General features: G+C 39.7%; 2 protein-coding genes and 1 long non-coding RNA gene across 3 annotated transcripts in view; 1 reads left to right on the top strand and 2 right to left on the bottom strand.

Annotated features, from left to right (window-relative positions):
• Positions 1-6,081, top strand: part of GLDC (glycine decarboxylase) — a 98,296-nt gene extending 92,215 nt beyond the window's left edge. The window contains exons 23-25 of the mRNA XM_019438123.2: positions 2,464-2,636; positions 4,145-4,225; positions 5,376-6,081. Coding sequence (XP_019293668.1) covers positions 2,464-2,636; positions 4,145-4,225; positions 5,376-5,519 — 398 coding nt within the window. The 3' untranslated portion in view covers positions 5,520-6,081. The remainder of the gene's footprint in view (positions 1-2,463; positions 2,637-4,144; positions 4,226-5,375) is intronic.
• Positions 6,082-14,376: 8,295 nt separating this feature from the next.
• Positions 14,377-18,771, bottom strand: LOC128778576 (uncharacterized). Its single transcript, XR_008424191.1, has 2 exons — positions 17,198-18,771; positions 14,377-17,147 (listed from the first exon to the last, which is right to left on the bottom strand). It is a non-coding gene; the product is annotated as an uncharacterized LOC128778576 (long non-coding RNA).
• Positions 18,772-21,580: 2,809 nt separating this feature from the next.
• The window catches only part of UHRF2 (ubiquitin like with PHD and ring finger domains 2), a 79,229-nt gene continuing 77,663 nt past the window's right edge, over positions 21,581-23,146 (bottom strand). The window contains exon 16 of the mRNA XM_019438118.2: positions 21,581-22,980. Within this exon, the coding sequence (XP_019293663.1) occupies positions 22,834-22,980 (147 nt within the window). The 3' untranslated portion in view covers positions 21,581-22,833. The remainder of the gene's footprint in view (positions 22,981-23,146) is intronic.

Here is a 23,146-nt window from a genome sequence, read left to right as displayed (position 1 = left end):
GATGGTGAGAAGTTTGCCTTTCAATGGATGTGGAGTCCTATCTGAATTTTAATAACTGGAATAACTTCTTTTAGTAAGGAAAGTGAAAGCTTCAGTAATTTAATAGTTTTACTACTGCATCATATTGGGAATCCCACATGTGTGATTCATTCCTCTCTTGAATGCATGATCTTATTATGGAGAGTTATACTGATTATAAATGGGAAAGCCAGAGAAAGTTTTCATTAATGAAATTAGCAATCACCTCTCCAAAATCTCTTGGTTGCTCCTGTAACCTAACTAGGCCTCCTGGCTGATGGCAGATTCAGGCAGGATATACCTTCACTTCTGGGATGTGTTGTCTGTATCACATATCTGACTGCAGTAGCAGCATTTGCAGGGAGGGAGAGCACTGGCTAGGAGGTTATTTTGATGTTTGATAGAGTGAATGCCACACTTGCCCTAAGCCTAGAATTGTACAGGTGGCTAGCACTTAGTACCTCAAAACGTATGTGTCTAATAAGTGAGAGAATGAATGGATGAATGAATGGCTAAGCAAAAAAACAGCAATCGAGAATAACAGATTCTGGGTCTTAATCACATGTACTTAATTAAAATCTCCAGGGGAGGGGCCTAGTAATCAGTATCTTTAAACAGCCAAATGTGGGGCATAATGCCTTTGGGCAGAGGCATCCAGACTTAGCGAGTAATGAGTCACCTGGGGGAGTTTTAAGACTCATGTTTTTGAGACTTACCTTGGGCTTCCTGAATCAGGGTCAGGACCAAAGAATCTGTGTTCCCAAGATAACTCTGATGGTTCTGGTTATGAGAACCACTACAACAGTGTATGTTGGGCTGAATTTGCTCACCCATGAAATTGAGGTTGGTAGGTAGAGATTAGCTTTTAAAATCCCTTTCTGATTTGAGTGACACTATTCTATGTATTTGTCAAAACTTAGTGATAAACTTAAGATTTGTGCATTTTACTGTATGTAAATTTTATCACAAATACATGTAAACAGATCCTGAATTCTAGTTAATGATATGCATCCTGAAGTATTTAAGGGAGAAGTATACTGATGACTGAAGCATTCTTAGAATTGCATCAAAAATAAGATGGATGAATGAATGAACAGATGTGATTAAACAAAGAGAACATCATTGTTGAATGTAGGTGAAAGATATAGGGGTGTTCACTTTATAGTCCTTTCAACTTACCATTTGAAAATGTTTGTAACATGTTGAGGAGATAATCCCTTAAAGCATGCAGGCATGACCCTAAAGCACTCCATGTAATTATGCAAATCAGAATTGGGGAACCATTTAAATGTCTTCATCTTTTACAGTTTCACAGAAAAAGAGCCAGAAATGGGAAAAGGTTTTTGGCTTTTGTCCAGAAAATCTCTCTTGAGTATGTCTTGGTGATTCATCTTACATATGAAAACTTTTGTAAACAGAAACACCTTCAGCCTATGTTCTGAATAAAGGCAAAGGGTTTCCATGTACTGCCAAACCTCAGTTTCCCCATCTGTAAAATGGGGTTAGTAGGCTTCTTTATGGTTGCTATCACTTTAACTTTTGATAGGCTATAATATTTTAATTTCTCTTATTGTAAGTAATAAATAAGCATTATAGGATGATTCTAATAAAAAATCAAAGAATCTCAACTTCATATTAGCAATAAGCCCTGTTAATATTTTAGTACTTATTTTTCAAGGTGTCTTCCCTCAAAATATAAACACTTTCGGTGCCTGGGTGGCTGAGTTGGTTAAGCATCTGAATTCAGCTCAGGTTATGATTTCATGGTTTGTGAGTTTGAGCCCTGAATCGAGCTCACTAGTGTTAGGACTATCAGTGTGGAACCTGCTTTGGATCCTCTGTCCCCTCCCCCTCCCCTGCTCATGCTTTATATCTCAAAAATAAACATTAAATAAAAAAGTAAAATATTAAAAAATATGTAAACACTATCATTTTCATAAAAATGGGATGTCATTATGTAACTTGCCCTTTTATTTTTTTATTGCTTACCCAATTTAACAAATAAAAATTTACATACGTTTGTATGGTTGCATATTTATTATGGATACTCTCTAAAACTTGCTTAACTGATTGTTTCTTCTTGGGTGTTAGTTTATTTCCTAAGTTCTTCTTGCTGAGATGAATATATATATATATATATATATATATATATATATATATAATTTCTTCCAAATCAGGGAGGTCAGGGGTGCCTGGGTTGCTCAGTAGGTTAAACGTCTGACTTTGGCTCAGGTCATGATCTCATGGTCTGTGAGTTCAAGCCCTGCATTGGGCTCTGTGCTGACAGCTTGGAGCCTCGAACCTGCTTCAGATTCTGTATCTCCCTCTTCCGCTGCCCCTTCCCTGCTCGCACCCTGTGTCTCTCTCTCAATAATAGACATTTTAAAAAATTACAAATCAGGGAGGTCAAAGTTAGTGACACAAGTTCCCCTATCTCCTTTGCAGGATTTCATGCCCCTACCATGTCCTGGCCGGTGGCAGGAACTCTCATGGTTGAGCCCACTGAGTCAGAAGACAAGAAAGAGCTGGATAGATTCTGTGATGCCATGATCAGCATTCGGCAGGAGATTGCTGACATTGAGGAGGGCCGCATTGACCCCAGGGTCAATCCACTGAAGGTGCGTAGGCATTGGTACTTGATCCAAAATGTTCCATAGAGTATAAGAGTGCGTATGTACAGTGTACCAGCAACTCCTGAACTCCCACCAGAAGATATTTATTCTTGCCTAGAATAAGACCATTCTTCTGAAAGGATGATAAATTCATTACTTGCAGGTTTGAATCTTGAACAACACAGTAGCAGTTAAGTATAATGTGGATGTTTTGAGATATGTTTTGTTTGTGTAATTGTTTTGTCACTGTGAGAGGTATACCTCCCACATGCATCCAACTGGTTACCAAGGGAGGGAGCAGGGGCTGAAGAGCTCTTATCTAGTTGGGGTAGTTTTATTCTTGTGTCTCTATTTAATGCACTCTAGTGAGATTATTTACCTCACAAACTCTGGATAAAGACAAGTTCTTCTACTAGAGCAATTATTGCTTAGAACAACTGATTGGTACTTGGCCTGAATGTTTTTTAATGCTTGTGGCCTATTTTGGAGAAAATCTGAAACATGTTTATTGTATATTTGCTTCTGAGCTGTAAGTCTTTTGTTAGCTCCAGACATTAATCTGGGTTGGGGGACCAGGGGGAGATCATGAATTGGGAATATTGTGAAGGCTGTGGCTGTGCTACTATGGCCTTGAGCCAGAGAACAAGTCTGAGATGCCTGGGGAAGCTCAGGCAAGTTCCAAAAGTGCGCACCTGAAGGTGCACCACAGGGGCCAATGGCTGGCAGGAGAAGGCATCTTGCTCATTGTTATTTCTCTTTTCTGTGGATACTGAAAAGAGATTATAAGGATTTAGGCTAATTTTAAAAATGGCAATAGACATTTAAAGGACATAATACAGAGCTATAAAAGCAAGTGGAGAATAATACTCGTAAAATGATAAAAGATTTTAAAATGTGCCCAACTATGCTAATATGCTGTTTATACATATATGCCATAATAGTATAAAATCACAATGAGCATGGTGAATACAAAATTCAGGACAGTGGTTATCACTGGGAATAGGGTAAGAGATGAGCTGGAGGAGTTATAAAGGCAGTTTCAATTGTCTCTTCAATGTTTATTTTATTTATTTAGAAAAAAAAATATTTGAGAGGGCATGCATACACATGCAAGTGGGGAAGAGGCAGAGAGAATTCCAAGCAGGTTCCGTGCCATCAGCACAGAGCTCAATCTCATGAACTGTGAGATCTGAGCCGAAATCAAGAGTTGGACACTTTTGTGTCCCCTGTGTGAATGAGCCACACAGGTGCCCCCGATATTTATTTTAAAGGGTTAAGCAAATATGATAAAATGTTGGCTTATATTGAGTGGTAGATGTGCTTAATATATTACCATGACTTTCTGACATTTGAAATATTTCAGAATAAATTTCCCACCAATTTTTTTCTCCCTCAAATTGAAATAAAACCAACCAGCAGCCCCATACCTGGGCTTCTGTCAGCTCACTGGTTGAAGCAAAGCACAGCAGAAGGCAGTGTTCTGCTCTGATCCCTTTCCCATCTGTGTGTCTCAGATGTCTCCACATTCCCTGACCTGCGTCACATCCTCCCACTGGGATCGGCCATATTCCAGAGAGGTGGCGGCATTCCCACTTGTAAGTTGTCCTCTGAAGCCGAGTGTGCCAGCTGGTACAGCGTCCACGTGCGTATGAGGGGCCATCACCTATCTGATGGGACTCCTATCTTTGCAGTGTCATTACAGTTACCATATGTGGGACACTTTCTTAAATGGGTCATGACAAGTGACGCAGAGCACAGGAATTGGCTTTCAGAGCTCTGAGGTTAGAGTGTCAGCCACAGGCCTGAGAATCCACAGGGAGTACAGTGGAGAAAGACCAAATAGGAGTCGCTGTCAAATGGGTTAAGGTATTTTCTACTATCATCCAAAGGGAGATATCCCCAAATGCAATTTTTCTTCCTTTCTGATTCTTACACGAAAAGGTGCTCTGCAGTCTCTCTGGCAGTGTGGGGACAAGGGTCAAAAGTTGGATTTGGGGGGACAGTAATGAAGGGGTGACTTAGCTTTTTTGTTGGACTGGTGTATAGTTGGCACACAATGTAGTATTAGTTTCAGGTGTACCACATAGTGATCTGAAAAGTCTATACATTATGCTATGCTCACCACAAGCATAGCCACCATCTGTCACTGGAAAAATGCTATTATGATAGTATTGACTATATTCCCTATGCTGTACCTTTTATACCCTTGACTTACTCATTCCATATCTGGAAGCCTGTTCCCCCCCACTCCTCTTCACCCATTTTGCCCATTCTGCCTGTCCCCCTCTGGCAACCATCAGTTTTCTGTATTTATGGGTCTGTTTCTGCTTTTGTTTTGTTTTCTGATACCACACGTAAGTGAAATCATATGGCATTTGTCTTTCTACTTAGCACAATATCCTCTAGGTCCATCTATGTTGTTGTAAATGGCAAGATCTCACTCTTTTTCATAGCTGGGCAATATTCCTATGTGAGTATCTATGTGCACACATGTGTGTATACACACACACACGCACATACATACATATCTTCTTTCATCTACTGATGGACACTTGGATTGCTTCCATATTTTGGCTACTGTAACTAATGATGCAGTAAAAATAGGAGTGTGGGTTTTACCTTCTTATGCTTTTGAGCATTTGTGGTTTAGTGGCATCTTAGCCTGTAGGGATATCATTGCAATCTCTTTCTGCAAGAGAAATGTTTCAGAATACCCAGAACATTTCCATCTTTTGTCCCTTGCAGCCCTTTGTGAAACCAGAGAGCAAATTCTGGCCAACCATTGCCCGGATTGATGACATCTATGGAGATCAGCACCTGGTTTGTACCTGTCCACCCATGGAAGTTTATGAGTCCCCATTTTCTGAGGAGAAAAGGGCCTCTTCTTAGTCCTATTTCCCTAAGTTCATGTGACTGACTTGATGTCTTTCTCTGAAGCATTTGATGAACAAGAACTCTATAATTTTCCACACTGGACTCACCATGGGGTTATACACTGTATATTTTTGTAATCTCTGTCAAGGTAAATGTAAATACAATTAGCATAGTAGTGTATGGAAGCTCAGTGTTGAAAGACTGGTTTGCTTCAGTGCCTGCTTTCACATGTAGCAGTTGATAGTTCAAGTTGCTTTGATTGGGAGCCATTTAGTTTTTTGCATAGAAAATTTTGGGTGTGCTAGGAGCTTTAAGTTTAATGTTGGAAACATTTTAGAGGCTATACTGTAGACTACTTGATAGATTCTTATTCCAAATAAGTCTCTGTGGACTGTGCCATCTGTGAGGAATCCCAGGGCAAATGTTTACATTTTGCATACACTGAAGAAATTTTCTCTAATTTGCCTAATCTGTAATAGCATTTGAGTATTTTCCTTTTTCCATGTGTATGGTTTTCTTCTATCTTCCATTATTAGTATTCTAATAAAAGCATTTCAATTTGAAGAATGTCTTCTTGGTCCATTTTTCAATGTTATTCCCATTTATACTAAGTTCAGAGGGATTTGAATGGCAAGAAGATCCAACCCAATAGCCATTTTTTTTTTTTTTTTACATTAGCAGTTTTGTCTAGCAACTTTTCTCATTTAACAATAAGTCCAGACAGAGTAAGTCCAGGTGTAGTGTCCCTTCAGTCTTTTGTTCAGCCTTCCTTTGTAGGTAGTCTTCATCCTCATGGTCTTGAAGATGGCTGCTGCATATTGACATCACATACCCATTTTGATAGGAAAAGGGGAGAAAAACCAAAAACAAGAGGCAGATTTCACCCAGTAATTTTTGCTTGCATTTAACTGGCCAGAAATGGTTCATATTGCTACTTCTACCTGCAAAGGAGTATGGGGAGGTCTTTTCCCTGGGTATGTTAGTGCCCCAAAGAAAATCAGTTTATTAGCTAAATAAAAGGGGGCAAGTGGGTTTCAGATAGGCAACTAGCATGCTTGGCACAAAATAACTTTTCCCTAGAAATAGCAAATGCTTCAGATGTTCTTCCCTATTAGTGAGCACTGTTCAATTCCTGACCACTTGGTTCTTTGCATGGCAGCTTGATCACACAACTATTATTCAAACTATTATGATAGTCATCTGTAGAAAGGTCTTAGTGCTCTTTTGAATGCTCTGAGGTGGTCCACTTATTCTCACACTTAAAACGTTTATAGAACAATTTATTTTAGCCTAACTAAGCAATAGAGAAGTGATGGGATCCATTGTTTCTTTTTTACATTATAATTAAATGGTTAATACTGAGTTCTTCTCTGGAGTCAGGTACTATTCTAAGTCTTTAAGATGTATTATCTCATTGGAACCTCAAAACAGTCCGCTTTTACACACGGGGGTGGGGGTGGGGTGGGGGGGTGGGGGTGGGGTGAGTGGGTGGGTATGGAGAGATGCCCAAAGTCATATAGTTAATGAGAGGGATAAGCCAGAATTTGAACCCAGACTGCACGACTCCAGTGGCAGCTGGTTAAAACAGGCTACCACACCACCATGGTCACTTTATACCTGGACATTTTGCCCTTCCTGAGTTGGAAACCAGGGTCTCAACACAGACTATCCATCAGGTTATGGAGTAGCTTCTTTGAAGAAAAGACAAGCACATAAAAACAAATCATACAGGTGAACAGCAGCTCTTCATCAGACTGTAAAGTATATCAGAAGCAAATACAGGTGATTAAAAGTTGAAACTGCTCTGAGGTGCCTGGGTGGCTCAGTCGGTTAAGCACCCAACCCGGGTCATGATCTCACTGCTCTGAGAGCCCTGCATCAGGCTCAGCATGAAGCCAGCTAGGGATCTTGGAGCCTGCTTAGGATTCTCTCCCTCTGGCTCTGCCCCTCCTCTGCCCGTGCTAAGGAAATAAATCAAACTAAAAAAAAAGTTGAAATTGTCCTTCACTATTAAGTCACTCATGTTTACCTGATGCTTGTGCCCATCTTTCCCACCTCTGGGTCTTTGCCCAGGTGGTACCCACCTGGAGCACTCTTCCCTACTAACTTTGCTTTACTAGATTTTGTTTTAGCGTCTCCTCAAGAAGGTCTTCCACTCATGTCTGTGAAATGTGCTATTGGTATTTTTTCTGAAAAGAAAAGAAAAATTTTTTTTTTTCTGAGGGAGGAAGAAAACGTGAGTGGTGGGTAGGGCAGAAAGAGAGGGAAAGAGAATCCCAAGCAGGCTCCATACTGAGCTGGACGCAGGGCTCGAACTCATGAACCAGGAGATTAAGACCTGAGATGCAATCAAGTCTGTTGCTTAACCGACTGAGCCACTCAGGTGCCCCTGTGCTATTTTGTATCTGCACCTAGCTTGTTTTCCTTTAGCCTTAGCACAATTAGTAATTATTCTGTTTACTTGGTTTTCTTCTGCCTCACCAGACTAAGTTCCCTGAGAACAGGGACCATATCTCATTCATCATTGGATTTCCATTGCTGACCCAGGGTCTTCCACATAGTATATGTTCAACAGAAAGAAATATGAACTGATGAAAGGAATGATCCTTTATCTTAAAGAGATACACTGTCATGGAAACCAGTATTTCCAATGCCTGCTGTTAGGAGATGGTAAAGTACAAAATGCCAGGCCTTAAAGACAAGGCCTTTGGACAGGCTTTGTATATATAGGATGTCTGCCTCTTTTTTTCTATGGTATACATAAAATTTATTCAATTCAGTAGCATTAAGTACACAGTTAATGTGCAAAATGTGCCTTTTGAGCAGTTTTGAAGACAGGATCTGAGGCAGACATGCACATACTTCATATAAATGGGGTACTCCCTCTGCCTTCTCCCAGCCCTTAGTCTGTGGCCTTGAAGCTGTGTATGATAAAGAGCAAGGGCCCTGGCCCAGTCTGGAAACCCTATGAAATCTTTAGATAAATACAGGGCCAAATTTTTCAATGACCAAACTGGTGCCTATCATCCAAATAAAGGACGTAGGCACTACTTGTGGGTGCAAGAAGCCATCTGAGACAAGTAGTTTGGAAGCTGAGATGTTAATGCTTTTAGAGGTTTACAAGGCTATGGGACAGAATGTTTTGGGTCCTTAATTGGCCAAGGTCAGGGATGTGTGCTAGGGCAGTGGTTTTCAAACTGTGTGTATAGATCACTAGGAGGGGTTGTTGGGCCCTGGCCTCAGAGTTTGATACAGGTGTTAGGCAGGGCCAGAGAATTTGCATTTCTTTAAAAAAATTTTTTTTTTCTTAACGTTTATTTATTTTTGAGACAGAGACAGAGCATGAACGGGGGAGGGGCAGACAGAGAGAGGGAGACACAGAATCCGAAACAGGCTCCAGGCTCTGAGCTGTCAGCACAGAGCCCAATGCGGGGCTCGAACTCATGGACCGCGAGATCATGACCTGAGCTGAAGTCGGCCGCTTAACCCACTGAGCCACCCAGGAGCCCCGAGAATCTGCATTTCTAATGAGTTTCAGGTATTACTTCTCAGCTTCCTTTGTTCACATTTCAGCCTTTAAAGGATGGGTTTTGGGAGGCTGAAGGTGGGTGACAGGTTGGACTTAGCTTTGTATTTTTTATGCAAATCTTATCATTTTGAGAAAAATCCCTCTTTGCCTTGCTTTCACTGAGAATCCTATGGTTGGAGAAGGCTGTCCAGGAGTGGAAGCAATCAGCACTTTGGCCATGCTTTCTGATCTGGTAGGCTTCCTCCTACCAGCAGTGCATGAAGGAAATTTTTTTTAGATCAAAATGTCAGTTTTATTGCTAATAAAGCTGATTGGAAAAAATAGTGTTTTACTTGAGATTAGGAGGGCTTCCTCTCCATTTCTGCCCTTCTCATGCTTCACCAATCTAAGCCTGGGACATCCACTCAAGGAAGAAGTTTGAGTCTGTAGAGCAGATGCACCAGTGCAGAATTGTTGCCTCATGAGGATCACAGGGGAACAAAAGATAAAAAGGGTGGTTTCCCCAGTGGTAGTGCAGTGACATGCATGAATGAATGTCATCCATCACCTTCTCCATGGAGAGTAGTGAGGAGTAGGCCAGGAGGGAGAAGTGTAACATTACCTGAGGTCATTCCATGAAGAAAACAAAGTCCAGGAAGCAGGAGTTAGTGCCCAACACAGAGTACACTACTCTTGTAAATCTGTTGAATTTCTTGCTGGCAATTAGAGTACTTGCTCTGGAGTCATATGGCCTGGAATCATATCCCAGCTCTCCTGTATGACTGTATGACTCTGGAAAAGATAACTGGCATCTCTCAGCCCAGTCTCCTTACGTAGAAAACATTATCTATCACTCTTGGGTGAGGTTTCAATATATTGAAACATTGCCTGACACCAAGTAAGTACTTGTAAGTGTTAGCTCTTATTTTCATCTTCACTTAGGGTCTTGTGTCCTGTACTGCACATCCCTGCACTCCCTGCTCTAGGAGTGGAGCCCCAACCCCAACTGGACCCACCTTGCATTCAGATCCATATCCTTTCTTTTTCTCTACATTCCTAAGTGCCCCTTTCCTATAAATGGCTCCCAGAGAATATACGAGGAACATGGGCTGTGACTTGATAAGATGTAGGGTAAATTCCTAGATATGCCAACTGTTTTGAGACATTAGGCAAATTCACTTATCCTTTCTGCACTTCAGTTAAGGTCAAATAGCAATAATAAAGTACTTACCTAAATCAGGCCTATTGTAAGGATTAAATGAAATAACACAAAGTGATCACTTAGCATAGTGGCACCCAGAAATCACTGACTTATTCTGCAAATTTTGACTGAGCTCTTTTGTATTAGACACCATTCTAAATGACAACCTCTTTCATGCAGCACCAATGCTAGATGAACAGAAAACACATCAATCAAGACTTCAGTGTTAAATATTATTTAGAAAACAAAAATGGTAGGTTGGGGGGGTGGATTTGGGAAACTTTTACATTGGGTGGGCAGGGAGGTATTCTCTGAGGTGACGTTTAGCCTAAAATCTGAACAGAAAGAAGCCAGGCATGACTAGATGTGGGGAAAGGGCAGAAGGAGTGTTCAGGAATAGAGAGAAGCATGCTTGAAGGCCTTAGGATCTCTATCACAGCATTTGGTTATTTTCATATGTAAACGGTTTTAAGAATCCCTAGGAAGGGGCCTGGGTGGCTCAGTTGGTTGAATGTCTGACTTTGGCTTAGGTCATGATCTTGTTGTTCATGAGTTCGAGTCCCGTGTGGGGCTCTGTGCTACAGCATGGAGACCACTTCGGATCCTGCCCCCCACCCCCACCTCTTTAAAAACTGAATAAACATTAAAAAAAAAAAAAAAGAGTCCCTGGTAAATATGGATGGGAGAAAGAAGATGAGGAAAGAAAGTCAGGGTTGGGAAGAGGTGTGGGACTCCTAAGAGTTAAGAATGGTGAGGAGGGGTTTTAGCCTAGAGTCAAGATCACAGAAAACGAAAATAGGGTACAGAGGAGAAGAAGGGGACTCTGTCTCAGGTGAAGGGCTTTGAGAAAAAAGAAAAGGAATGGGGTGGGTGGAGGTCCTTGGGTCAGGAAGAGGGAAGGATCTGTAATGGGGACTGTAAAGCAGAGAGTAGGATTGAAAGTGGGAGAAAGATGCAGGTTACAGACAGGAAGGAAATGGGGGGAGGAGGTAGATAGAGGCTTCCAGTGGGGATGGGGAGAAGGAAAGGATTAAGAAGTGGAAGGAGAAAGAACATTATCAGCTCACTGACCAGACAGATGAAAGTCAGGAAATGGTGGGGTAGGAGACATGGGAGAAGGCTGTCCAGGGTGGGAAGAGAAGGGAGTCAAGAGTTATAAGTAATAAGGCACAGGGTCAGGAGGTGCAAGAAGACTCCCTCAAATTAGGAAGAGGACAAGGAGCAAGAAGAAAATGGAGAAGAGGCATGGTTAAAAAGTATACAGAGTGCAAAAGTCTGGGCAGCGTGTGGGCGAATTTTAGGGTGGCCTCTCAGTAAAGGGGTAGAGGGCTAGAGGGTCCATGGTTAGAAGGGAAAGGTGTGTGAGAAGGGAGGACCCTCAGAAGAGGAAGAACAAGGGAAGTTTTTTTGGAAACCAACTAGGCAGGAAGACTGTTGAGCTAATGGGACCATACAGGAACCTAAACCTGAGGCCTGTGGCAGGGAAGTGAATGCCCTGGTTAGAGTGTCTGCAAAGTTGAAAACAGCCCAGTGTGCAGCAAAACCCTGAGGATAGGACTGGTGGACACTTCCCAGAATCACTGCAGTAACCCAGATGCTGGAGGACCCACTTGTTGATTACCAACTATAACTATGTACACAGACAAGTCCCCTGATACGCAGGATTCATGTAATGTGTATGATGTTCTCGTACTGCTGCCCTTTTCTTCCTTCTCCTATTAGCAAGTCCTTCTCACTGCTTACTTCACTGAGTACTGGGTCCCATCCACTCCTCCCTTTTGATGCCCCCCATTCCTCCCAGTTCAGGGGTGCCTCCCAGTGGTGCTTTAACCACCCAGTTTTGCATACATTGTTACTTTCATCTGGAGCTTTTCCCATGTCTCCCTGCTACCTTTCATACATGCAACTCACTAGGAATAGAGATGAGCCTTTGATATTAAAGAAGATAACAATCTGTACCCTCGGATCACCCACCCCAAAGTTGGGAAAAATGTAGTAAATTTGGGGTAGTGCCTGTCTCTGCTGCCTGGAACTGGCAAGGGTTGTTGGATAGCTTTTCCATAAAAGCAGTGTTACTAAATTATGGTTTAATAGTCTTTTGTATGCTAACCTGGGAACCTACACCTTTTCTCTGTATCACTGCTCCTATACTAAATGTTTGCACAAATTCATACAAATGACATAATTGCATTTTCAACCTACATGAAGTCAGAAATCATTATCATCATCTTAAAAATTAACTTCTAAAATTAAGTTAGATAAAATCTGTAATTTCTTCAAAAGTCAAAAAAATTGATGGGGGGTTGAAAAAATCAACTACAAACTCTTTTAAATTAATCTGTATGATTCTCTGGGTATTTGGACCTCTTACAGAGGCCTAGGGTTTTCAGAACCAATGCAAGAGAAATTTTTGTGTGCTTTTGATCTGTTTGTTGCGCTGTACTTCAACCTTACCAGTGTTTGTAGAGTTCAGGATGTGGCATTTTTGATTTTGTACAATAACAATTCTGAAGTTCATTTGAAAAAACAAAACACAAACTTTGGTGAGACTGTGAAGATTTAAGTGTTTTAAGTAACAGCCAAAGTCATAACTTTCCAGAAAACAGGGTGTCATCCAACAGCACCAGGAGTGATGTCAGTCATCCTAAAAATATGCAGACTTTCCCAACAGTGCTGTCACTGGGAATTTGATCTCAAACTGCTACTCACTGCAGTAGGAGCAGCCAAAGAATTAGATGCTAACAGATCCTTTCTTTAAAGTCTGGCATAAAGAACAGAAAGAAAAAAATAACTTGCTTATGTTCAAGACATTCTATCCTACATGAACTACAGAGGAATATTAAAGTTCCCCAAAATAGAGCTAAATGTTTTTATTGGTTAAAAGAAGTTGCTTCAAATGCATTCCACAATACAATGAGGAAAATACTTTCCACAGAAGGCGACAGTTGGGTAGGCTGTTAAATAAACTTGCAAATAGCAAAGGAGTGAGTATAGTATGTGGTGCCAGCCATGTTGGGAGGGAGCGGATGGACTGTGGAGGATTAGCACTATTTCTGTATTTTGTCAAAAAGTCCGCCTTTAGCCTGGAATGGTATCTGCCATTCAGAAAATTGTTGTTAATTTGAAGTCTAATGCTCCTAAGCATGAGGAAGTTCTGGGAGGAGAGTCTAAAAGGTGCTACAGTTAAACAGGCTCAGTACATAATTCATTATTTCCCAGAAATTAGTTGCCTTTAGTTTTTTTTTTTAAACCTTATTTATTTTGGAGAGACAGAAAGTATGAGCAGTGAGGGATAGAAAGAGGGAGAAAGAGAATCCCAAGCAGGCTCTACACCATCAGCATGGAGTCCTATGTGGGGCTTAACCCATGAACGATGAGATCAAAACCTGAGCCCAAGTCGGATGCTTCCAACTGAGCCGCCTAGGTGCTCCTAGTTGCCTTTAAGAATGAAATCCAGGGGCGCCTGGGTGGCGTAGTCGGTTAAGCGTCCGACTTCAGCCAGGTCACGATCTCGCGGTCCGTGAGTTCGAGCCCCGCGTCAGGCTCTGGGCTGACAGCTCGGAGCCTGGAGCCTCTTTCCGATTCTGTGTCTCCTTCTCTCTCTGCCCCTCCCCTGTTCATGCTCTGTCTCTCTCTGTCCCAAAAATAAATAAAAAAACGTTGAAAAAAAAAAAATTAAAAAAAAAAAAAAGAATGAAATCCATGTTGGGGCGCCGGGGTGGCTCAGTCTTTAAGTGTCTGACTTCAGCTCAGGTCATGATCTCACAGTCCGTGAGTTTGAACTCCTCGTTGGGCTCTGTGCTGACAGCTCAGAGCCTGGAGCCGGGTTAGGATTGTGCATCTCCCTCTCTCTCTGCCCCTCCCCTGCTCATGCTCTGTCTCTCTCTGTCTCAAAAGTAAATTAAAAAAAAAAAAAAAAAAAAAAAATTAAAAGAATGATATCCATGTTTTGAAAAAAAAAATTTTTTTTAATGTTTATTTTTGTGTATGTGAGAGAGAGACAGAGACAGACAGAGTGCAAGTGGGGTAGGGGCAGAGAGAGAAGGAAACACAGAACTCAAAGCAGGCTGTTCCAGGCTCTGAGCTGCCAGCACAGAGCCCCACACAGGGCTGGAACCCACAAGCGGTGAGATCATGACCTGAGCCGAAGTCAGACACTTAAGTGACTGAACCCCCATGGGGCCACCATGTTTTATTTTGTTTAATTTAAATTTTAGTTAACATACAGTTCTTATGAAAATGAAAAGAAGCTCTAAAAGAAATATGCACCACGCAACAATAATCATTCAGAATTTTTAGATGAAATTCAGTTAGGTTGCACATTTGTTCTCTTTAAAATAGTGTCCAGACTTGGTTTTCAAAGAGCAAAAGGATATAGTATAAATTGAAAGTAAATACTGCAGTAAATAAACACATAGTGAAGCAGAAAAAGTAGTAGAAAGTAACACAGAGCCTTGAGTTTAAGGCTGCTATCTAACTTACGGTAACTCTCTTGAAATCAGTAACTTATCTATAAAATGTAGACGATACCATTTACCTCACAAAGTGTGTATGAGAAGTGAAATAATAATGCATGAAAAATGCTAACAGCACTTTTCTTTTTGGACACAGACTCAAGAGATGTGGGAACTGTTGCCATCCCTGTTCCAAATGGAAAGGCTGGTAAAATGCTTTTTGTCCCCCCCATTAAAAACAAACAGGAAAACAAAAACTGGTTATTAAGGAAGAAAAGGAGACCTCCAGATGGCAGAAATGAAAAGGGAACCCACAGGACCTGAAACCATGTGGACATGAAGGAGGCTGGACAAGATATGTGTTTTATGATTGGGGCTTCCATGCCTCAACAGCAGACTTGTTATCAGAAACCATAGAGGCCAGAACGAAGTGGCAAGATATTTTCAAGTGCTAGAAGAACTGCCAACCAGAATTCGATATCCTGTGAAAAGATCTCCCAGAGTAAAAGTGAAATAGACTTTCTTGGATGAAGGAAAACAAAGAGAAGTTGTCACCAGAAGATCTGATCTATAAGAATTCTTATAGTAAATTCTTCATACAGAAAGGAAATAACAGAAAAGCGGAAAATCAGGCTTGTAAAGAATAATGGAAAGTATCTGAGTAAAAGTAATAAATTATGTTCCTCTAGAGTTGTTTAACCCTAGAAACATGACCCATAAAATAAAAAACTGATAAATCAGATAGACTTCATCAAAATTAAAGCCTTTTTCTCCGAGAAACACTCTCTTAACGAAAATATGAGTCACAGACTGGGATAAAAATATTCTGAAATTCACATATCTGACAAAGGACTAGTGCTCATATTAAGAATTCTAGGGGTGCCTGGGTGGCTCAGTCGGTTAAGCATCCGACTTTGGCTCAGGTCATGATCTCACAGTTCGTAGGTTCAAGCCCTGCATCAGGCTCTGTGTTGACAGCTCGGAGCCTGGGGCCTGCTTTGGATTCTGTGTTTCCCTCTCTCTTTGCCCCTCCCTGCTCATGCTCGATCTTTTTCTCTCAAAAATAAACATTAAAAAAAAAAAAATTCTAAACTCAACATTAGAAACAATCCAACTAGAAAACAGACAAAAAATTTAAACAGACACTTCATGAATATACCGGATGGTAAATAAGCACATGAAAGATTAAATCATCAGCTATTAGGGAAATGCAAAAGAAAGCCATGATGATACTCCTACACATCTATTAGAATTACTAAAAGAAAAAAATACTGACAATAACAAGTACTGGCAAGAACACTGAACAATTGGGTCTCTCAGGAATGCAAAATGGTACAGCCACTCTGGAAACCTGTTTAGCAGTTTCTTATAAAGTAAAACACACACACACAATATAACCCAGAATTGTGCTGTGTATGTATCCTAGAGAAATGAAGACTTGTGTTCACACAATAACCTGTATGATTTTTTTTTTTTTTTTTTTTTGCCTTATAGGCAAAAACTAGAAACAACCTCAAAGCCCATTGATGGGTTAATAGAAGATAAAACTGACTACTCCTCAGTAATAGAAAGAATGAAACTATCAATATATGCAATGACTTAGGTGGATCTCAAGGTTATCATGCTATGGGGAAAAAAACACATAAATCTCAAAAAGTTACATACTGTATGTTTCCACTGATACAACTTTCTTGAAATGACAAAATTATATTCATGGAGAACTTATTAGCAATTGTCAGGAGTTAGGGTTAGTGAAAGGGTGTGACTATGAAGTGGATAGCATGAAGCAATTTTTTTGTGATAGAACATTGAAATATCTTTTTTTAATGTTTATTTTTGAGAGAGAGAGAGAGAGAGACAGAGTGAGTGGGGGAGGGGCAGAGAGAGAGGGAGACACAGAATCTGAAGCAGGCTCTAGGCTCTGAGCTGTCAGCACCGAGCACGTTGTGGGGCTCAAACCCACCAACTGCAAGATCATGACCTAAGTGGAAGTTGGATGCTCAACCGAGCCACCCAGGTGCCCTGTGATGGAACCTTTAAATATACAGTTACACCCATCTATACATGTATAAAATGTCAGAACTAGATTTGTCTAAAATGACTTCATGTAAAAACTGATGAGATCTGAGTAAGATCTATAAATTTATATTATTGCACCAGTATCAATTTCCTGGTTTTGATAACTTATTGTGGCTATAGAAGATGTATCTTTAAGGTAAAGGTAAGTGAAGAGTACACAAGAACTCTAGAACTTGTCAGTGTACAATAAATTTAAAATAAAAAGTGAAAAAAAGTGAGTCGGGGGTATTCTCTAGAAAACTGAAGTACTTTTATAAGTATTATATTTTATAAGTATTTTATAAGGACTTATAGATTTGTTAAGATGTATTTGTGTGAATTTTTGGTAAATAAATATCTGGGACCAAAATTAAAATGTGTAGTCTATATAGTTTAGTGGTGGTTGCAAACAAGCTCAAAAACTCATGCAACTTTTACTGTGATTTCTTAATAGATAACCAAGCTCAAAAACTCATGCAACTTTTACTGTGATTTCTTAATAACCAATCAGGCAAATTCTAACTAAAGCATTTGAGCAATATAATATAGTTCACGATCTTCACACAAACAGAATGAAGAACAGATATATGTGAGAAGGGAAGGGCACCTCAAAAATTTTTCCTAGTGTCTAGTAGAGTTCTAGTTACAAGTTTTTTGGAGACCATTTCCAGGCAAAATGTTCATGGGATTGCTATGCTTTCTACCGGTATCGTTTCTCATCTATGGCAATTCACCAGAGATTTAAAAAACAAAACAGAACAAAACAAAAAAAAACCCTGTATTTTCTCAAGGAAAAAAATGGTATTGAGTTAAATTCTTGGGTATGGTAGGGAAAGAATATTTTCAGAAACAAAGTGTCAGGGTTAGGTCATTAGAGATCTTAATTGAGTCTATGAATAAGGTAATCTTTCCTAAACTTGACCACTTTAAAAGAGGAAAAGTGAATGGTATTCATAATCACTCTGGAACAAACAATAAAACTTGGTTTGTCCTGACGAACTGACACTTAGGGTTACCCTATCTGTATTAGTCATCTTTTGCTGCATAACAAATTACCCCAAAGTTTAGTAATTAAAACAACATTCCTTATCATAGTTTCTGTGGGTCTGGAATCCAGAAGTAGCTTAGCTGGCACCTCTGGCTTCTAACAGGTCATGTTGTCTTGGTCATATTGTGTTAACTCAAAAATCTTAGGGTCTGAAGATTTACTTTTCACTTATGGTTACATGTTAATCATGGCTTGGCTGGGGGTGGGGTGGGCCTCTGTATTATTCTCATTCTGGGACCCAGGTTATGAGAAAAGCTGTCTTGGTGCTACTGATCCCCATGAAAGGGCAAAGAAAACTCTGGAGGGGCAATGAAATGCTCTGCCTAGAAGTGACACACAGCATTTGTTACAGTTCAATGATTAACTGGTCACATGACTATAGCCAGCCACAAGGAGGCTAAGATGTACAATCTTAACATGCCCTTGAGAGTCAGAAATACCAGGAGTACAGTACCAATGACTACCCTCATTCTGGTCAGTAAATATTCAATCCACTCTTGTGTCCTACAGAAATTACACGTCCCCTAGAATGATTATAATGAAAGGGCAAAAATGGAAGTGTTAGTGAGAATGTGGGGCAACTAGATTCCCATACATGACTAGCAGGAATGTAAAATGGTATAAACCACTTTCGAATATCTCTTAATTTATCTTGAGTAAATACTAATGAAATTGGTGGGTTGCATAGTAAGAACATATTTAATTTATAGGAAACTTTCAACTATTTTCCAAATACTTACATGAAGCAGCTTTATACAGCAATATCCTGGAAACTCATATATCCATTAGCAGATACATTAACAAATTTTGGAATATCCATATATAATGGAATACCCAGTAATATGTTCAGATTTTGTCTATCCTGTTTTGTCTATATTGTTTTCATTTATTTACAAGAATTTTAATCTCAAACTACTCTTCACACAGCAGCTTGTTGTTATTCTATCAATGCAATGCAATTTTATACTTGAGGATATAGTGTGACATTCTTTCATTCATTCTTTCAATAGTAGTCATTTGGTCTGCCTGTCTGGTCCCTCTAGCTAGTTCTTGATATCTTGTGTCTAGTGTTGGTTTCTTTTTTTGTGTGTGTGTAGCGTCTGATTAATCCAGGTTACTAAATAATTAGTTCCTTCAAGGATTTAAAGGTCTGATATGGGGATCAGCCAGCATACAACAGTTAAGCACAAAACACTCTTCCCAGCGTAAGCTGGTGATGAGTAGACCATCAAGCTCAGTTCCCTCAAATCAGGTAGTCATGAGCTCTATCTTTTCAGGGTGCTCTGAAGAATAGGGAAAGGTTTGATCCCTAATAAGCAAAAATAGAAATGCCACACAGTGGACAAGTCAGAACAGATCTCTATCCAATTTGTATGTAGACTCTACACTAAAATCCAAAGCTTTTAAGTTACAGGCAGGGCCCTTTTCTGTTAGCCAAACTGTCCTAACAAGTTTGTGAGAGAGCTTACGGTGTTTTAGATTGCTACCTCCCCAAAGCTTACTTAATATTATTTTGTTTCATTTTGTTTTTCAATGTTTATTTAATTTGAGAGAAAGAGAGCATGTGACTGGGGGAGGGACAGAAAGAATCCCAAGCAGGATCTGTGCTGTTGGCACAGAACCTGAAGTGGGGCTCCAACTTGCAAACCGAGATCGTGACCTGAGCCAAAGTCAAGAGTCGGATGCTTAACTGAGCCACCCAGGTGCCTTTTTTTTTTTTTTTTTAATGTTTGTTTATTTTGAGAGAGGGCTTGCGAAGGGGAAGGGCAGAGAAAGAGAGGGAGAGAGAGAGAGAGAATCCCATGATGGCTCTGAGTTGTCTGCATAGAGCCCAACATGGCGCTCAATCTCACAAACTGAGATCATGACCTGAGCTGCAATTAAGAGTCTGATCAGCACTTAACTAAGCCACCCAGATGCCCTTACCTAACATTCTTAAACATACCTGGATGCACGTATTTGTTGAGTGAGCCATATTATTTAGAAATGAGTCTATAACTAGAGGCCCTTCTTAATCTAAGAAAATTTAAGAAAAAAAACTCTACCCATATGAAAGTGGCTGAGTACTTAATAGTAATCACTGTAACCTACTACATGTACCAGAATCCAGTGAAAAGCTCCTCTTTCAAATTTAAGCCTGAGACAACCAGATACTATGTAGTATCTGAAGGGATAACCATATCACCTATGAAGAAATCTTGCCAAAAAAAACCCTCACACCTAAATCTGGTCATGCTTGAATTCTAACTACCAATTTACATAAAAGAGAAACAGGTTAAACCATACCACATGGTTATTGTCAGCAATATCTTACTCTGTCAGACTCTAGAATAATTTAAACATACAAATCACAAAAAGTAAAGGAAAATTGATAGAGGGGATATATACAGACTAAAAGATACTTAAGTGATAGCAATTAACAACAATGTAAGGTCCTCGTTTGGATCCTGATGCAAACAAACTAACCTAAAATATCTATATATGACATTTGAGACAATGGAATTTTGAATATTTACTAGATATTTGATAATAACGTTTTTTTTCTTTACATGTATGACAATGGTATTGTGGTTATTTCCTGTATCTTTTAGAGTAAACTGAAATATTTATGTAAAAACAAACGAAGTCTTTTAAAAAAGTTTAAAAGCAAAATAAAATTGCTTAGTTTGGGGCCGTCCTGGACTCCTGAACATGTTAAGCTGGAATCAGCTTTCTTTCCTAGTCTATAATGTTATAGCAAAGTTAAGACAAAAGATAGCATAGGGGTGCCTGGGTGGCTCAGTCAGTTGAGTGTCTGACTTAGGCTCAGGTCATGATCTCGCAGTTCATGAGTTCAAGCCCCGCGTCGGGCTCTGTGCTGACAGCTCAGAGCCTGGGGCCTGCTTCAGACTCTGTGTCTCTCTTTCTGCCCCTTCCCCACTCATGCTCTGTCTCTCAGAAGTGAATAAACGTTAAAAATGAAAATTAAAATTAAAAAAAAGACAAAATATAACCTAACTATTGAAATCATTTATTTTGCCAATAAAAGCAGAACAATCCAGTTCACGTAGCTGAAACTGGGAGATGTTCCCCACCCTTCATGCAGCGAGATGGCCAGTGCCAAAGGGAATACACTAGATGATGCAATTTAATGATTCATTTCAATCTAAAAAGGTTCTATTTAAATTAGATCCTTCAAAATAAAAATGATTCCAATGTCTGTTAAAAACAAGCCCAAAGTGACAACCATTCCAATCACTATGCTGTAAGTGTTCCCCAGAACTTGATTTTGATGTGAGATCCTTTATAGCCCAACAGTAAAGACTGCCAGCACCTGGGCTTACATTGCCTGTTTTTAGCACAGCTGTGCCACTTCCCTGAGGTATGAACTTTGGCAAGTTCCTTTTTTTTTTTTTTTTTTTTAAATGTTTATTTATTTTTGAGAGAGAGAGAGAAAGAGACAGAGAGAGACAGAGAGAGAGAGAGAGAGAGACAGAGTGAACAGGGGAATGGCAGAGAGAAAGGGAGACACAGGATCAGAAGTAGGCTTTGGGCTCCGAGCTGTCAGCACAGAGCCCAACGTGGGGCTTGAACCCACCAACTGTGAGATCATGACCTGAGCTGAAGTCAGACGTTTAACTGACTGAGCCACCCAGAAGCCCCTGAACTTTGGCAAGTTTCTTAACCTTTCTGTACCTCTGAGGTTCATCCATAAGATGGGGATAACAGGACTGCCTCTAAGGTTGTCAGAAGGATTAAATAAACACACATATACTCAATAAATATTGGCATTATATATGGCTCTGAATTCAGGAATAGAAAAACTGATTCAATCATATTAAAACTTTACTCTGATGAAAACAATATACTTTCAGAGACCAGAACAATGTTTTAGCATATTCTCATGTCTGTGAAATAAGAAGTAGCACTGATGCTAAAATTGAACATAAGACAAGTTATTATAGAAAATTTTTCTAATTTAGTAAAATTAAAAAAGAAAAATCAAACATAAGGTGAAACCTGTCCTTAGTTCATACTAGTTCTTATTACCAAAAATCAAGAATAGAGAATTGTACAAAATGTCTATTTTAAAATGCACAATGAAATACTCTGGAAGTGATTACTTCTGGAAGTGATTACTTCTTAAAAATACATACTTACAAGCCAGACAAATGTAGAAAAGTGAAGTAAGATGAGCTATTTTTCTGGTCATAAAATATTTATTAATGTATACTTTAGGGAATATAGTGAATATAAAATTTAGGATCACAATATGAAGCAATTTCAGTCCTCTCAAAAGTCAAGCCCAGCCCTCAATGCTCTGCAGATGTAAAACCACTGGTGAGACTCACTAAAAGCAGTTTGACTAGTACAGAAGAGGCTTTTCATGAACATTTACAACTAGAGCATCTGAATACCTCTTTTAAGTGCAAAACCACACCACATTACACTAATGCAGCAACAATGCATTCATATTGTTCTCATTAGTCATTAGTAGTCAACTTGCATAAAACACCAGAAAAAAAGCACAATGGAGCTCACAAAATGGGCTAAAAAATGAACTTGTCCTTGCAAAACACATTGTAATGGAAGAAGACATTAAAAATGTATTATGCACAATACAGAAGCTGCGTTCCAAAGATCTCGAGTGTCATTTCCTTTTCTGTAAAATCAAATTACATGAACCAGGCACAACTAATATTTGGGAGGCAGTGCGTAGCTAAAACTTCATTTAATTACTCAATGATTTAAAAAATCCCCATACGTCTTTTCTGTCCTGAGGTAGTTGCAAAATAAATCATAACTTGGATATCAACTAGAGCTGAGGCTTTGACTTTTTACTGATTTAAAACTAGTTGTTACTGACAGGAACTACCTTTTGATATTTAAAAGACAGTTGAGAAATGGGCCTCTCACTACACACACAAGATAATGGCTATGTAGGAAAGAGGATTAGCTGCTTCAGAACGTGAGAGATATGGTCCACCATAGCGCTTCCACCCTCCCCGCCCCCTCCCCCCAACCATTTTAGATTCTTTATTGTCCAAAAAGCCACCAAGAGCAACACAGTAGTAGACAAATCATCGTCCTTTGCTGTAGCCAGGGAAGAAAAGGTCAAGTAGAGTCTGCAGAATCTCATTGGGAATCATGAGATAATTCTGGCCAAGATCATGCCGGCAAGCAGGGCAGGAGAAAACTTGAGCCTTAAAGGAGCGCTGTAAGCAATCCTAAGGCAAAATCAAAACAGAAACAAAAACATACCCAATTTCATCAGAGTATAGCATGTAGAAAAGTCAATGGCTTATGCTTTTAAATAGGTACTAGAAACTTAAGATGAACTGTAAAGGCCTGAATCTGCACTCTGAAAACTAGTCTATAGACATGGCTTTAAAT

This window comes from Panthera pardus, unplaced genomic scaffold (genome assembly GCF_024362965.1).
Source record: "Panthera pardus isolate Hobbes unplaced genomic scaffold, ASM2436296v1 HiC_scaffold_20, whole genome shotgun sequence".
NCBI lineage: Eukaryota > Metazoa > Chordata > Mammalia > Carnivora > Felidae > Panthera > Panthera pardus.
The sequence above is the reverse complement of the archived record's forward strand: the minus strand, read 5'-3'. Positions and strand labels throughout refer to the sequence as shown.